Consider the following 14,235-nt stretch of genomic DNA (forward strand, 5'->3'; position numbering starts at 1 on the left):
ATAACACTCAGTGGAACTTAATAATGATTTGATTGTATGTCAACTGTCATTAAAATATTCTGACATAGACCCACAATTGACCATACTCCCTAATATTCATCTCAACACAATGTTTGCTACAACTCTTGGAATGAAACCATATGGGCTTCAGAGGTTTATAAACCTCCTAAAATTATATGAAGAATTGTATGTTTATGTGTCTTTTCTTAATTGGAAAAAGATGTTAAAAATATGGAGAATAACATAAATATCTATGTACACGATGGTCAGAATTAACGATACTATTTTATTGTATTCGCTAATATATAAAGCAAATAAAACATTACCAGTAGTGTTAAAGTTAGTCAATTGACTCCATTCTTCTCCCTTTTCTCCATCTTTTTTTTTTTTTTTAAATTAATCTCTAAACCAAAGCTGAGGCTTGAACTCACAGCCCTAGGATCAAGAGTCAGACTCTCTACCAACTGAGCCAGGCCAGGAAGGCCCTCTCCTTCCCTCTTTAGCAGCTTGAATTTGATTTTTCCAGTCCATTGATTTGTATTGTAAAAGTATATACATAAATAAATACACACACACACACACACACACACACACACACACACATATGTATGAATATATATCCCCTAACAATGTATATAATTTTGTGGGTTTTAATTTTTCTTAAATGATTTTTATTATATGTATCTTTCTACAACTTGCCTCTTCACCAAACACTATTTTTATGAGATCTATCCATATTGATACCTATTATCAATAAGTCGCACGTAGTTAGGCATCTCCCTACTAATGGACATTTAGATTATTCTTGTTTGTTTTTGGTTTTACTATTACAAACACTGTTGGGACAGGTCAATAGCTTACAACATATTTTCAGAGACCTCAGGACACCCCCAAATATTAGCAATCTCTGACAATCTGATGGAGGAAAGTTGAATTGCTATCATTTTGTAGACATATTTCTGCATTCGAGCGTTCCCAAGTCTCGGAGGAAGTCATCTTTATTTAGACTCTAAAATAGCTCAATAGATGCTTCTACATTTCTAACAAAGGTCTGCATCTACTTGGGACACTTTTGTTGGTGCTGAAAAGTCCTACAATTAGACAATGATACTGTCCAAATCATTCTATTGCCAAGAAATGTTAGGCTAAGTTGCTGTCAACATCAAATGCTGGTCATGCCAATTAAATCGCTAAGAGACTAATGATATGGTATCCTAATTTTTTACTTGTTTTCTGTCATGTACAAGGACTAACAGGCTAGATTTTTTGTGGTTATCTTGTTTCATTTTCTACCTTTTAATCTAATTGAGGTCAGAGGGCTTTCTAGCACGACTTTTACTTTTCCACTTATTCCCTGTGTGATATCAACCAGTACCCAAACTTTGTGATATGCAAAGTCCCAAGACAAGGAAATTAAAGCCCAGACCCTTACTGCTCAAAATAGGCAATGTTCTTGGGTCTAAATTATCCCACTCTGGTACTACTGAGTAAAATTAACTAAGATAGATTATTTTTTAATCAACCTTGCCTTCCCTCAGAAGTATGTGAAATGATTAAGCGTCATACAGATACCTGGATTCAGAAATTTCAAATTAGAAATAATTTATGCAATTGCTTGTGAAAAAGCATAAAATTAACAGACCTGGTTCATTACATACAAGTTGTAGGTCCCTGAACAGTTCTCTTTCCCTTGCTACACTTTGGTTTCTTACCTATAAAATGGCAAGAAAAACCATCATTGATGCAAGGGCGAAATGAACTCATCACGGAATGAAAGCTCTTTGTTATCATTCCTCCATTAGACTGTAAGCTCCTCACAAACAAGGCGGTGCTTAATTCATCTGTGATTTCCCAATGGCTACCACCATATTTGGTAAGGATTCCTACATATTAAGCATGTATGGTATAACCTCTTTTGCAACTACTGTTGTCTTTTCCACTTTGGGGTTCAAAGCTCTCCAACTACTTGCGTTCTCTGATAAGACCACTCATACTTGTTAAGTTGGAGCCAGAGGCCTGAGCACTCACTGGTGTCACACATTGGAGTGCCAACACCATAACCTATGGAGAACACCAATAGCACCCACCTGTGAGCCAGGACTTGGGAGTGTGGATGTGGAGTGTTGCCCAAGCCTGCGTGTCCTGCTTCCAACTCTGCAGCGGAGAGGGGGGCTACATGTCTCAGGAGCAACAGGAGGCTGAGCAGTTCATTACTGACCTGAGTGGTCCCAGGGGGTTCAGAGAGGGTCTCCCCAGGACACAGACCTGGAGGCCAAGTCTCTGTGCAGTTACAAGAGGCTGGATACTCAGGCTACTTGGAAATTATCATACTACCACCTAAATATGATAAACATGCTTACCAAGGAAAAGAATTTATAAAATAGGTGGGAAAATAGCAAGCCCAAATTGTACATTTGCCCCATAATTACAACTACAGAAAAATGATGTGCATTTGGATAGGCTGAGAGGAAACCCAAAGACGTGAAAATAATTACTGTTAAGGTAGTGGTATCATGGGTGAATTCTTCTAAATTTATTTCTTAGAATCTTTTAAAGTTGATACAGTAATGAATCAAAAATAAATGACCTTCCATCTCCAAGCAGGCTTTTTTGAAGGAAAGAAATAAATGGTCATGTCTAGACTCTAAGGAAATAGACCCTAATCCACCACTATGGTTTGGAGGGAAAAGCTTTCTTAGATTGGGATCAGAAAACCTGGATCTTGGCACCGGCTCAGCCAAATCCTCTAAGGTTTCAGAAGTCATTTAACCTAAACCTCTCTGTGAAATCCAGCAAAAGGATTTAGGATAGAATTCTTTTTTTAAGATTTTATTTTTTTAAGTAATTTCTACACCCAACGTGGGGCTCAAACTCACAAACCCAAGATCAAGGGTCTCACGGTCCACCTACTGAGCCAACCTGATGCCCCTAGGACAGAATTCTTAAACACTCTCCTGGGCGTTCTATAATGCAGTCGGTCCTACTTTTTTACATGTAGCGTATCATTATAAAGTCCCATGAATGAACTTTTACCAAACACATCAGAACTCAAAACATGGGAGAGAATCATTGTGGCCCCCTTCAGACCAGTTCTATTTATCCCTGCAAAGAGCCACCTCCTCTTTGTCCTCCAAAGCCTGTTCTATATGATAGTTCACATCTTCAGTTGGGCCCATTTTTCTCTCCTTTGAGGCAGAATGTAACTTCCAGAAACAGCTGAGAGGGCCTTGGTATGAAATCTGGTGAGTAATACAGGTGATGAGGCTGAACACTAACATTCTAGCTCATAAAGGAAGTAAGAAAAATAGATTTTCTTAAACGGCCATTCAGAAGTGCTCTGTACATACATTAATGACATTGTTCCCCGATGACAACTCCAAAGGGGGGCCTGACTTCACTGGGAGGTACAGTTGCAGGTTCCAAGGCTTGTCAAAACTAATACTTCTATTTTAGGGAGCACTCTTGATTAGTTCTGCTTCTCTCAAGTGTGGCTGTCATAAAGACAGGTAAAAAAAAAACAAAAAACTTTGCTAGGATGCCCCAAAACCTTTTGTCTCTGCCAAAATAAATGTGAGGTTGAAATTCAAAACACAATTTGTTTACCATTATTATAGAATGTGCTTGTAAGGCCAAGATGTTTATTTTTAATACCTTTGGCATTTAACCTATAACCCGTTATTGCTCTGTAAATATTTAAGTCCCAGCAAGGTAAAAAAAAAAAAAATTAAAAACTCACCACTTTAATCACGTATTGATGAAAACATAATTGTTGCATCTTTGTAAAAAAAATAATGGATGACTCATACTTGGAAAATCATGACTGTACATAATTTCTACATATTCCATAATGAAGCTCATAAAACTTTGCATTTGTATACAGGGTTCAAAATATTTCTGCTTTTTGAAACTGATGAAGAAAGCTTTCACAAGTTCTTACCAAGTAATGAGACCCAATCCCTTCTCATTAGGAGAGGCAAAGTACTGCATGTTCTCTCTTTTATTTAGTCTCACATGAGCTCATGACATTAACACTGAATACAGGAGCAAAAAGTCAGATTCCAAGTCATATTTACCAAAATGCTCATTATCTAGCCCCAATAAGAACCCCTGAGACAGACCTCAAATTCATGAGATTCAACTGGGAAAGGGGTAATAACAGAGGTCCAGCATGCAGTATAGGGGAGGGGGGCATTTTCACCCAAAGAGGGGGGTGATGGGTTAAGAAAGAGAAATTCAATTTACAGCCTCACCACTCACACAACTTATATACCTACACTGGTGTTTTAGATAGCTCTGAATCTGGATGCAGATTTTCCCTGTTGATAGCTTGGAGGTTCCATGTGCTAAAAATACCAGGCAACTCCCTCTCTTAAGGGAAACCCAGTGGGAAGGTGTGGATGTATCAATAAAACACCATTACTGGTATATAACTAAAGCTTAGACATTCCTGGTGAGCGAATGGAAGTGGTTCTCAGGGATACCACTCTGAGATTTACAATAGAGGGGCTGCAAACAGCTGACCTGCAGGTGTTCAGCCTCTCAGCAATGACCAGAACACTTTAAAAATTAGCAGGTCCGGCGTTAACAATTTGGATTTCCAGCTTCCCTTGAATTATGTAATATGGGGGCGCCTGGGTGGCTCAGTCGTTAGGCGTCTGCCTTCGGCTCAGGTCATGATCCTGGGGTCCTGGGATCGAGCCCTGCATCCGGCTCCCTGCTCGGCAGGAAGCCTGCTTCTCCCTCTCCCACTCCCCCTGCTTGTGTTCCCTCTCTCGCTATGTCTCTGTCAAATAAATAAATAAAATCTTTAAAAAAAAAAAGAAATATGTAATATGGTCGGTGCAACCATGGTAATACAGTAGATATAACTAACCATGGCTTAAGGTCAAGTAAGGGTGCCTGTTTATTAATTTATTTTTTTTTAAGATTTTATTTATTTATTTGACAGACAGAGAGACAGCTAGAGAGGGAACACAAGCAGGGGGAGCGGGAGAGGGAGAAGCAGGCTTCCTACCCAGCAGGGAGCCCGATGCGGGGCTCCATCCCAGGACCCTGAGATCATGACCTGAGCGGAAGGCAGACGCTTAACGACTGAGCCACCCAGGCGCCCCAAGGATGCCTTTTTAGAGGGGCATATTTACTCCCTAGGGGCCAGCCTCACCCCCATCAAAAATTGTAACCTGTAGATATTTGAGTTTGCAACCACTGATAAAGCTGAAATACCCAGCAAGAGTGTGGGGGAGGCGGCCTTCACCTTCCGCAACTGTCTCCTTCCTCCACTCCTCGTTCCTCTCCACTGGCTTTCCCTTTGTGCCCTGCGCCCACCAAACTTTTCCCATGAGGCTGGACAACTCACACTGGGCCCTAGATGGTGTCGTGAACTCCAGATCTTTCCCTAACCCCACTGCGTCCATCAAAACTTTTCTGGGGGTCCCTGGCTGGCTCTGATCAAGACAGCGACTCTTGATTTCGGGATTATAAATTTGAGCCCTATGCTGGGTGTAGAGATTACTTAAAAATAAAATCTTAGGGATGCCTGGGTGGGTTAGTCGTTAAGCGTCTGCCTTTGGTTCAGGTCATGATCCCAGGGTCCTGGGATGGAGCCCCACATCAGACTCCCTGCTCGGCAGGAAGCCTGCTTCTCCCTCTCCCACTCCCCCTGCTTGTGTTCCCTTTCTCGCTGTGTCTCTCTGTCAAATAAATACATAAAATCTTTAAAAAATAATAATAAAATAAAATAAAAAGAAAATCTTAAAAGAAAAACAAAAAACTTTTCTGTACTTCAACCCAATTTTTTGTTTTGTTTCGATTTTGTATTATGTCTTTTTGGCCAGGAAACTATTAGCAAATCTGATAAACTGATCAGGGGGAATGGACTAGGTTACCTTCCCAGAAAACATATTTGAAATGGATTCCAGGCTTTCTAAATACATGCCCTGCCTTCACCCAAAAGAACTTACCTTGTAGTCAGCTATCTGACTGATGCCTAAGTTCCTAAGTCTATTCCCGTGTATTTTTTATAACATCTGCAATTTACTCATAAGTAATATGTGTAAGTGAGGAAAAAGGGATGTATCCTGACCACAGTCTGAGGGGATGGCCAATTCAGATTTACTTAAATATTTTAGTATATTTAAGTTCAGAGGAGGCCTATGAATAATAATTTCTGTATTCAAAGTAGATAGCAGAGCTACAGACATGGGCTCCAGCCCATTAGACCGCCCAAACTGTCACAGCCACAAAGAAAAACGTCCTTTGTAAATGATAAGGCCAGATGCTACAAAGGAAATCTTAGTAGGGTATGATCCTTAATTAAAGACAAAGGAGACTGTTGTACCGTCGTAACCAAGGTACACTAAATTATAAAGACATGCAGAGATTTTTTTGTTTTTCAGTTCTTCAAGTTTCCTACAGAAAAAGGTACAAAGTAATATTGCCTGGTAGTGTTGTTACTTCTCCAAAGATGGAGAAAAGTGTTCCAGGGCGAACTTTCAGGAAAAAGCTAGAAGGTGAACTGTAAACTGGATACTGTGCTCATGAATCAGAAAATGACAATATTCCTTATGAGTCACAACTGAATGAGTCTTGGTGGCTGTGGGGACGGGTGGAGAGGCTTCCTCACGTGCTACCAGACTTCCTAAAAGATCACACACACAAACACGCAAACAACAGAACAGGTGCTCTCCCTACCTCCCAGTCAAGGGCCGGAGGAATTATATTCTCCAGGCTAACGCTCAGCCACACCCACTGAAGGCAATGCCCCTTCTCTTCCTGTTCTAAGCAGCTGAAGGATGCAGCTGGGCAGACCCAGACAGATGTGAAACACAAAATGAAGTCTCATTTGGCTTGAAAGCATCTTATAAAAACAGTAACATTATTACTGAGGTTTCTATTTAAGATGGGTGATGCTCTGTTCTCAGACCTCACATAACCAATGAACAATTTCTCAAGCCAGTGAAGAAATGATTCATTTCATTTTTGCAGGTTACTCTACACCTAGTCGATTGAACGATGGCACATCTCCGATTTCAGGACAGCAGGTGTTTCAACTTTTTTCTGATGCCTTGAGAGTCTCCTGGACGCCCACATCAGGGCCGCCTATGCTGCTGGCAGGGAACCCATCAACAGGTAAGTCACTCCCTGTCCTTCCACAGACACACTACACAACTCTGGAAACAATTCTCTTCCTTAGGACATGCATCCTCTGCACCCATTTGATCAACCATCTTCTTCAAAAGTAATGCAGCAGAACTGAGTGTGGAGATTCCAGGGTCTCCAGAAAAGGTATGGTAGCTACTTGGTCCTGCATCCAGCAAGAAAAATGAATTAACTAAGGGAAAGTTAATTTTCCCAAGGTAGCACTTGAGTATTTGAATTCAGTTAAGTTTTTTTAAGCCCTTGACATAAACACATTGATTTTTTTCTTTTTTCTTTTATAGAAATATTGAACCACGGAAAATAATTATAGCAATTCCAAAGTACTAGGACTATCACATTGCTCAAATTCAAGTGGCCAATTAGGTAGTGGCCCAATTAGGTAGCTCCTCCACCCAACCACACACTCAGTATAAGTAAATGGTTCTCTTACAGGGGTTCCAAAAATAACGTAGGTTAGACTGATTTCTTAAAACCTGAAACTTAAAGAGGAAATTTATTTACAGATCAAGTGTCCTCTTAGGGAGAAGCAGAGGTGACACAATTTTGGATTACGTAAAAAGCAAAAGCTTCTGTCAAAGATGACCTTTTAAAGACTGTTTTGTTTTTAAGCATTCTTTTGAATAAACACATCACTGAGTCTAGAGCTGCTTTCGAGTTTTGTATGTACGTTCGGATGGGCCTTTGCTACCTTTCTCAGGCTGGTCATGCGGGATAGATTTTTAAACTGGTGTTGTACTAGTTATCGTTTTGACTTAACTCCACATTCACGGTCATTAAAACGGAACAAAACAAACCAGAAGAGGATCAGGTCATCCACCCAAGCAGGGTTCTTTGAAAAGAAGCAAGTGTCGAAAATATTAAGCCTTGTAGTAGAACTTTTTTTTTTCTTTCTTTCTCGGATGGACTGTCAATCTCTTCAAAATCGAGTCCTTGCCTTTGTGCTTCGGGAAGAGACGCACACCACACCAAGACCCGGGGGATGCGGTTCAGGTAAATGGGGGGGCGGAGTGGCTATTGGGGGCGGGTAGAGGAAAAGTCAGAACCGAGTCAGAGAAAAAGTCAGCCACTTCCATGTATTCCCAAAGTGCCAAAGGAAAAAGAACAAAACACTCGACTTCCTCCCGTGCGACCCGTTCGCGGTACACCCGAAAAGCCCCAGTCACCTCGCCCTCGGGGAAGCGGTGGGGGTGGGCGAGGGGTGGGGGTGTTTACTCGGCCTCTCCGGCGCAAAGACCCAACGGGCGGGCCGGCGCCCAGAGAAGTCCCGGCCCGCGAGGCTGCCGGCGGCGCCCGGCCTCTTTCGCTCTCAGCCGCCCGCCCAGCGCCAGGTGCTCGCCCTACCTGGCGCCCCAGCCGGCCTTTGTGCGGCCGCTCCGCCCCCGCCGGCGTGCGGCTGCCAGGCGGGACAGCTGCGGGCGGCGCAGGGGGGCGGGGAGGCAGCCGGCGCCCGTGCCCGCCGGCGGGGAGGGGAGCGCGGGGCGCGCAGGGGAGGGGGCGCGGCGAGCCGGCTGCCGCGCCGCGGAGCCGCGATCCCCGCCGCGGCGGGCGGGACCGCAGGGGCACCGGGGCTGCTCCACCGTCCCGGCAGGAAGAGAGGGGTCCCCTCCGAGGGCCGCGCCCCCGAGCGCAGAGCTGCCCACACGCTGGCTTCCGACAGCTGGCAGCCTTAGCAACCCGGCCACAAAAAAAGTTTCGCGGCGCCGAGAGCGACTTGAAAGAAAGTTTTCCTTGGCCCCTCACGCCCTCTCCCCCAGCCAGGGTTTACGGAAAGCGGCGGGCAGTCAGAGCTCGCGACGTGACGACTCCCGCGTCCACCTTCTCCACCCCTGGCCTGGACTGCGCGCCCAAGGTGGGTGCCCCGCGCCGGCGCTTCCTGCCCCATCCCAGGCTCAGGCGTCCCGGGACGCCGCGCGGCCAACTCACCATGGTGACTCGCGCCGCGGTCGCGCCTCTGCCCGGTCCGGCTGCCGGGGAGCTGGGGCTGGAACGCAGGCTCCTGGGCGAACTTCAAAAAGTTGGTCCCCTTCGCCAAAAACAGGCTCTCGACACCCAAGCACTCACAGGAGCCAATGGGAACCCTGGAGGGACTCCATCCAGGCGGGATCGGCGGCGCTAGGTGAGGGCGAGTAGGAGGCCACTTAGCAGGCGGGGCACATGCTGCCGAAGGCAGGGGTCCCCTCGGACCAGGCACTCGCCGCCCGCCTAGGTGAGTGCGATGCTCTCCGTGCGTCTGCCTAGCTGCCCAAGCTCGCTCCTTCTTTCTTCGGCCACTGACTCTGTACTCCTCCGGCAGAGCCTCGGCTCGGGCTGGGCAATCTGTCCATAAATGGAGAATTCAGCTCAGGCCTGACCAATCAGGGTTTGTTTTCACAGCGTCACTCCTCAGGGAAACCGTGGTAGCCAACAAGCTTGGGGCTGCTCGAGTTTCCAAAGACCTCTGGATCCTGTAGTCCTCCACGCTAGCTTCCAAAGAGCGCTGCTGTCCCGGCTCGCTCCCGGGTGCAAGACCTCAACTGTTGGAGCAAAACCCTCCGTGAAAGAGAGGTAAGCCTCTCTCTCTCTCTCTCTCTCTCTTTTTTTTTTAACGCGAAAATTACAGTAGGTGTGGCTTCCAAACTGAAGTGGTTTGATTTTCCCATAACTTTTTTTTTTAAGAAGGAAATATTTTATCAGCATAAAAGATCAGAGTCGTGGCAGCCGCCCAAAGGAAATCCTTTTTCTTTCCAACGTCTGGATTGTGAGGAAAGTCAAAAATATCATTTCCCCTACCCCTCCTTTTACCTGAACTTCCTTAGAAAACAAAGGAAGGCTTTTTTTTCCCCCTCTGTCCCTCTCTTTTGGACTTTTGAGTGGTGGAGAAGTTGCAGTGCAGTGAGCAGAGGGACAGAGGAAAGATGGGGGGGCGGGGGAAGCACCATCCAACCTTAGTCAACCCTAGCCATTGCAAATACTTACCAGTACAACCCTAACTGCAAAGGTGAGTTATTCCAGAATGTGGAGTTTTAAGGCATCGGGTGGGCAGTGAGGAGATTGGAGGTGGGGGAAGAATCCTGAAATAAGGTAGAGAGTCTGGTTTTATTGTTTTAAGAGTTCAAAAGGTAACCTTGGTGGGTTACAACAGGACTGTCCTCCCAGGATCTGTGGTAGGTAAGAGTTGAAAACTTCTGACCTAACAGACACATGAAAAAGTGCTCAACATCGCTCGGCATCAGGGAAATCCAAATCAAAACCTCAATGAGATACCACCTCACACCAGTCAGAATGGCTAAAATTAACACGTCAGAAAACGACAGATGTTGGCGGGGATGCGGAGAAAGGGGAACCCTCCTACACTGTTGGTGGGAATGCAAGCTGGTGCAGCCACTCTGGAAAACAGTATGGAGTTTCCTCAAAAAGTTGAAAATAGAGCTACCCTACGATCCAGCAATTGCACTACTGGGTATTTACCCCAAAGATACAAATGTAGGGATCCGAAGGGGTATGTGCACACCAATGTTTATAGCAGCAATGTCCACAAGAGCCAAACTGTGGAAAGAGCCAAGATGTCCATCGACAGATGAATGGATAAAGAAGTGGTATATATACACAATGGAATACTATGCAGCCATCAAAAGGAATGAGATCTAGCCATTTACAACGACGTGGATGGAACTGGAGGGTGTTATGCTGAGTGAAATAAGTCAATCAGAGAAAGACATGTATCATATGACCTCAATGATATGAGGAATTCTTAATCTCAGGAAACAAACTGAGGGTTGCTGGAGTGGGGGTGGGGTGGGAGGGATGGGGTGGCTGGGTGATAGACACTGGGGAGGGTATGTGCTATGGTGAGCACTGTGAATTGTACAAGACTTGAATCACAGATCTGTACTTCTGAAACAAATAATGGAATATATGTTAAGAAAAAAAAAGAAGAAGATAGCAGAAGGGGAAGAATGAAGGGGGGGAAATCGGACGGGGAGACGAACCATGAGAGACGATGGACTCTGAAAAACAAACTGAGGGTTCTAGAGGGGAGGGGGGTGAGGGGATGGGTTAGCCTGGTGATGGGTATTAAAGAGGGCACGTTCTGCGTGGAGCACTGGGTTTTATGCACAAACAATGAATCATGGCACACTACATCAAAAACTAATGATGTAATGTATGGTGATTAACATAACAATAAAAAAATTTAAAGAAAACTTCTGGCCTAGGAGAAAGTATGAAGCATAATGATTTACTGTGATTTACTTTATGAACTTTGGTGGTAGACCTTCACTTGATGCTAGAGTTGGTATGCATGTTAAAAATCATCTTGCTTGGAATGGGTAAACAAAATGTGCTATATCTATACAATGGAATACTATTCAGCCTTTAAAAAGAAAAGAAGTGCTCACACGGGCCACAACATGAACAGACCTTGGACACATTATGTTAAACGAAAGAAGCCAGGCACAAAGACCACATATTATATGATTCCATTTACATAAGAGTAAAAATAGGGAAATCTATAGGGGAAAGTAAATTAGTGATTGCCAGGGGCTGGGAGGAGAGGAGGTTGGGAGTAATTACTAATGAGTTTGCGTTTTCTTATTGGGGTGATGAAAATATTCTGGAATTAGATAGTGTTGATGGTTGTACAACTTTGTGAATATGCGGAAAGTCACTGAATTATACATTTTAGAAGGGTATGTAAATTGTACCTCCATTTTAAAAATTGAAAGACACAATCATGTTGACTAAATTCTTCTAGTAATCATCCACACAGTCAGGCAATAGATATGATTGAATGCCTACTATAGGTAAGCACAGCAGCTCTGAGCACAATGGTTTCTTGCCTCACCAAGCTTACAATTTTAGAAGGAGCAAGACAGAAGATAATTTTTTTTAAAGATTTTATTTATTTATTTGAGAGAGCACAAAAGCAAGAGAGATGGGGAAGCAGACTCACCGCTGAGCAGAGAGCCCGACACGGGACTTGATCCCAGGACCCTGAGACCATGACCAGAGCTGAAGGCAGATGCTTAACCGATTGAGCTGCCCAGGCGCCCCAGAAGATAATTTTAAAACATAAATAACTATAGGAAAGGTACAAATATAATGAGAAGTGACAGTGGTTTTGTGCAAGGAACTGCTGTACTGGGAGCTACAGTTTAGGTTAGAGAATTCATCTGGCAGCAATCTGTAGCATGAACTGGACAGGAAACAGGACATATCTGTCGAGCACTCACTCTGTACTAGGCACTGGGGAGGTACAAACAGACAGGACCCACCAAATTCCCAGGGAAACTGATTCCATGTTTCAGAGGCATGCCAGAAAATAATCAGGTATCTTAGGAACTAATGAACAGAGATTACCAAAAGGAATATTGGAGCTTACCAGTTATACAAGAAGCACTGCTTATGTTGTAAATGACATGTTACCTAAGCCACCATCCCATCCACAGTCATCCCTGATTAGTAGTTGGATTGACATGGGCTTCCAGGGAGACAGGCAAAGATTTGGTTGTTTTCCCTGGTAAACCAGGGATACAATGAGACACTGAAAAATCTTTCAATAATCCAACAACAATTTATCAATCTTGACACTAAATGTTGTTTTTATTAACATTTGAGGTTTTTTTAAATGCTTACTTTTTTTTTTTTTAAGTAGGCTCCACACCCAGCATGGAGCCCAACACAGAGCTTGAACTCACAACCCTGAGATCAACACCTGACCTGAGATCAAGAGTCCAATGCTTAACCGACTGAGCCACCCAGGCACCCCTAACTGCCCTAATAATCTCTTTCTAGTTTTAAGAGGTAATTCCAATAGGTGGAACTCTGATGAAGATATATGCTTGTGTTCATTTTTCATGATTTTGTAATATGATTCTTTTCCAGATTGAAATATAAATATATAAATATATATATATATATAAATTTGTATGGTGGAGTGCCTGGGTAGCTCAGTCAGTTAAGCATCCGAGTCTTGATCTCAGCTCAGGTCTTGATCTCAGGGTCATGAGTTCAAGCCCTGTGTTGGGCTCCATCCTGGGCATGGAACCAACTTAAAAAAAAATTGCGTGTCTAAGCAGTACTTAGATTATAAGATTTAGTGGCACATAAAGGTGAATTTGAAGTCGGGCTTTTTCACTTAACTAGTTGTGAGGTCGTAATTTTTCTGTGCTTCAGTTCCTTTATCTGTAAAATACATTGATGTGCGTATGAAATGAAATACCTGTAAAGATGGCCAACAAATATTCGTTCCTTTCTTCTGCCACCTGCCATGTGTTCTAGGTCAGGGATTCAGGCCTAGGTCCCTGGGTAGATCAGACAGATTGCGGCCGTCTGAATTATATGCCAAGTCGTGGGGGCTTCTGTGTGTGCCCTTTCCTTCAGGGAGAGTTAATAGCTTTCATCAAATTCTCAAAGATGTCGTTAACTGCCAAAACATTATTAAGACCCACAGCTCTTGATCACATTAGTTATGGCTTCCTGGATCTTTGTCTTTGTGTTTTTCTTGAGGTATAGGGATTAGAACTGAGTCCAATACTGTAAGGGCAGAGCTTGGATTCTCAAAGCAGAACCCATAATTCACATTTTCAACATAGAATATAGAGTATGAGCGTGTGATAGAGCCTATCATTTCACAAAAAATCCCTTCAAGCCCTGCCCTGCTCCTTCCCCATCTTAGGAAGATAAATTGTCAGTTTTATGCCCTGGTTTATGTGGGAGAGTCCTGGTTTATGCCTTTATCTCAGTGAAATTATTAATGGAACCCCTCTTGCATTCCCCAAACGGCCTGATAATTTGAATGATCGATTATGGTCTCCCTAAACTTTTGGCCAAATTGCAGCCGCCCCCCAAAAATTCTCGCTTTATAAAGCTTTCCCAATTTTTTTGATTTACACCTATTTTTGAGAGGACTCATCAATATCGATATATTACCCTATATTCTTCGTTATTCGAGCTCATAGCAATGAAATGAAAACAACTTTTAAAACTGTAAAACTCATTATAGACACATGATGGAGCTAGTCAGATGAGACTCTACACATATGTGGGCATGATTAAAAATGCAGTTTTATCTGGGCTTGAATGAAAAGGAACAAAGAA

At 43.6% G+C, this 14,235-nt stretch overlaps 1 protein-coding gene and 1 long non-coding RNA gene across 2 annotated transcripts in view; one reads left to right on the plus strand and one right to left on the minus strand.

The window, feature by feature from the left end:
* MYO1E (myosin IE) overlaps positions 1 to 9,472 on the minus strand; it is a 188,818-nt gene extending 179,346 nt beyond the window's left edge. Inside the window, exon 1 of the mRNA XM_028100077.2 lies at positions 9,082 to 9,472. Within this exon, the coding sequence (XP_027955878.1) occupies positions 9,082 to 9,084 (3 nt within the window). The 5' untranslated portion in view covers positions 9,085 to 9,472. The remainder of the gene's footprint in view (positions 1 to 9,081) is intronic.
* Positions 6,819 to 10,914, plus strand: LOC114206381 (uncharacterized). Its single transcript, XR_015768558.1, has 5 exons — positions 6,819 to 8,148; positions 8,913 to 9,007; positions 9,197 to 9,364; positions 9,532 to 9,702; positions 10,335 to 10,914. It is a non-coding gene; the product is annotated as an uncharacterized LOC114206381 (long non-coding RNA).
* Positions 10,915 to 14,235: the final 3,321 nt, after the last annotated feature.

Source organism: Eumetopias jubatus, unplaced genomic scaffold (genome assembly GCF_037043125.1).
Source record: "Eumetopias jubatus isolate StellerSeaLion01/CBP00866 unplaced genomic scaffold, mEumJub1_p1.0 scaffold_7, whole genome shotgun sequence".
Classification (NCBI taxonomy): domain Eukaryota; kingdom Metazoa; phylum Chordata; class Mammalia; order Carnivora; family Otariidae; genus Eumetopias; species Eumetopias jubatus.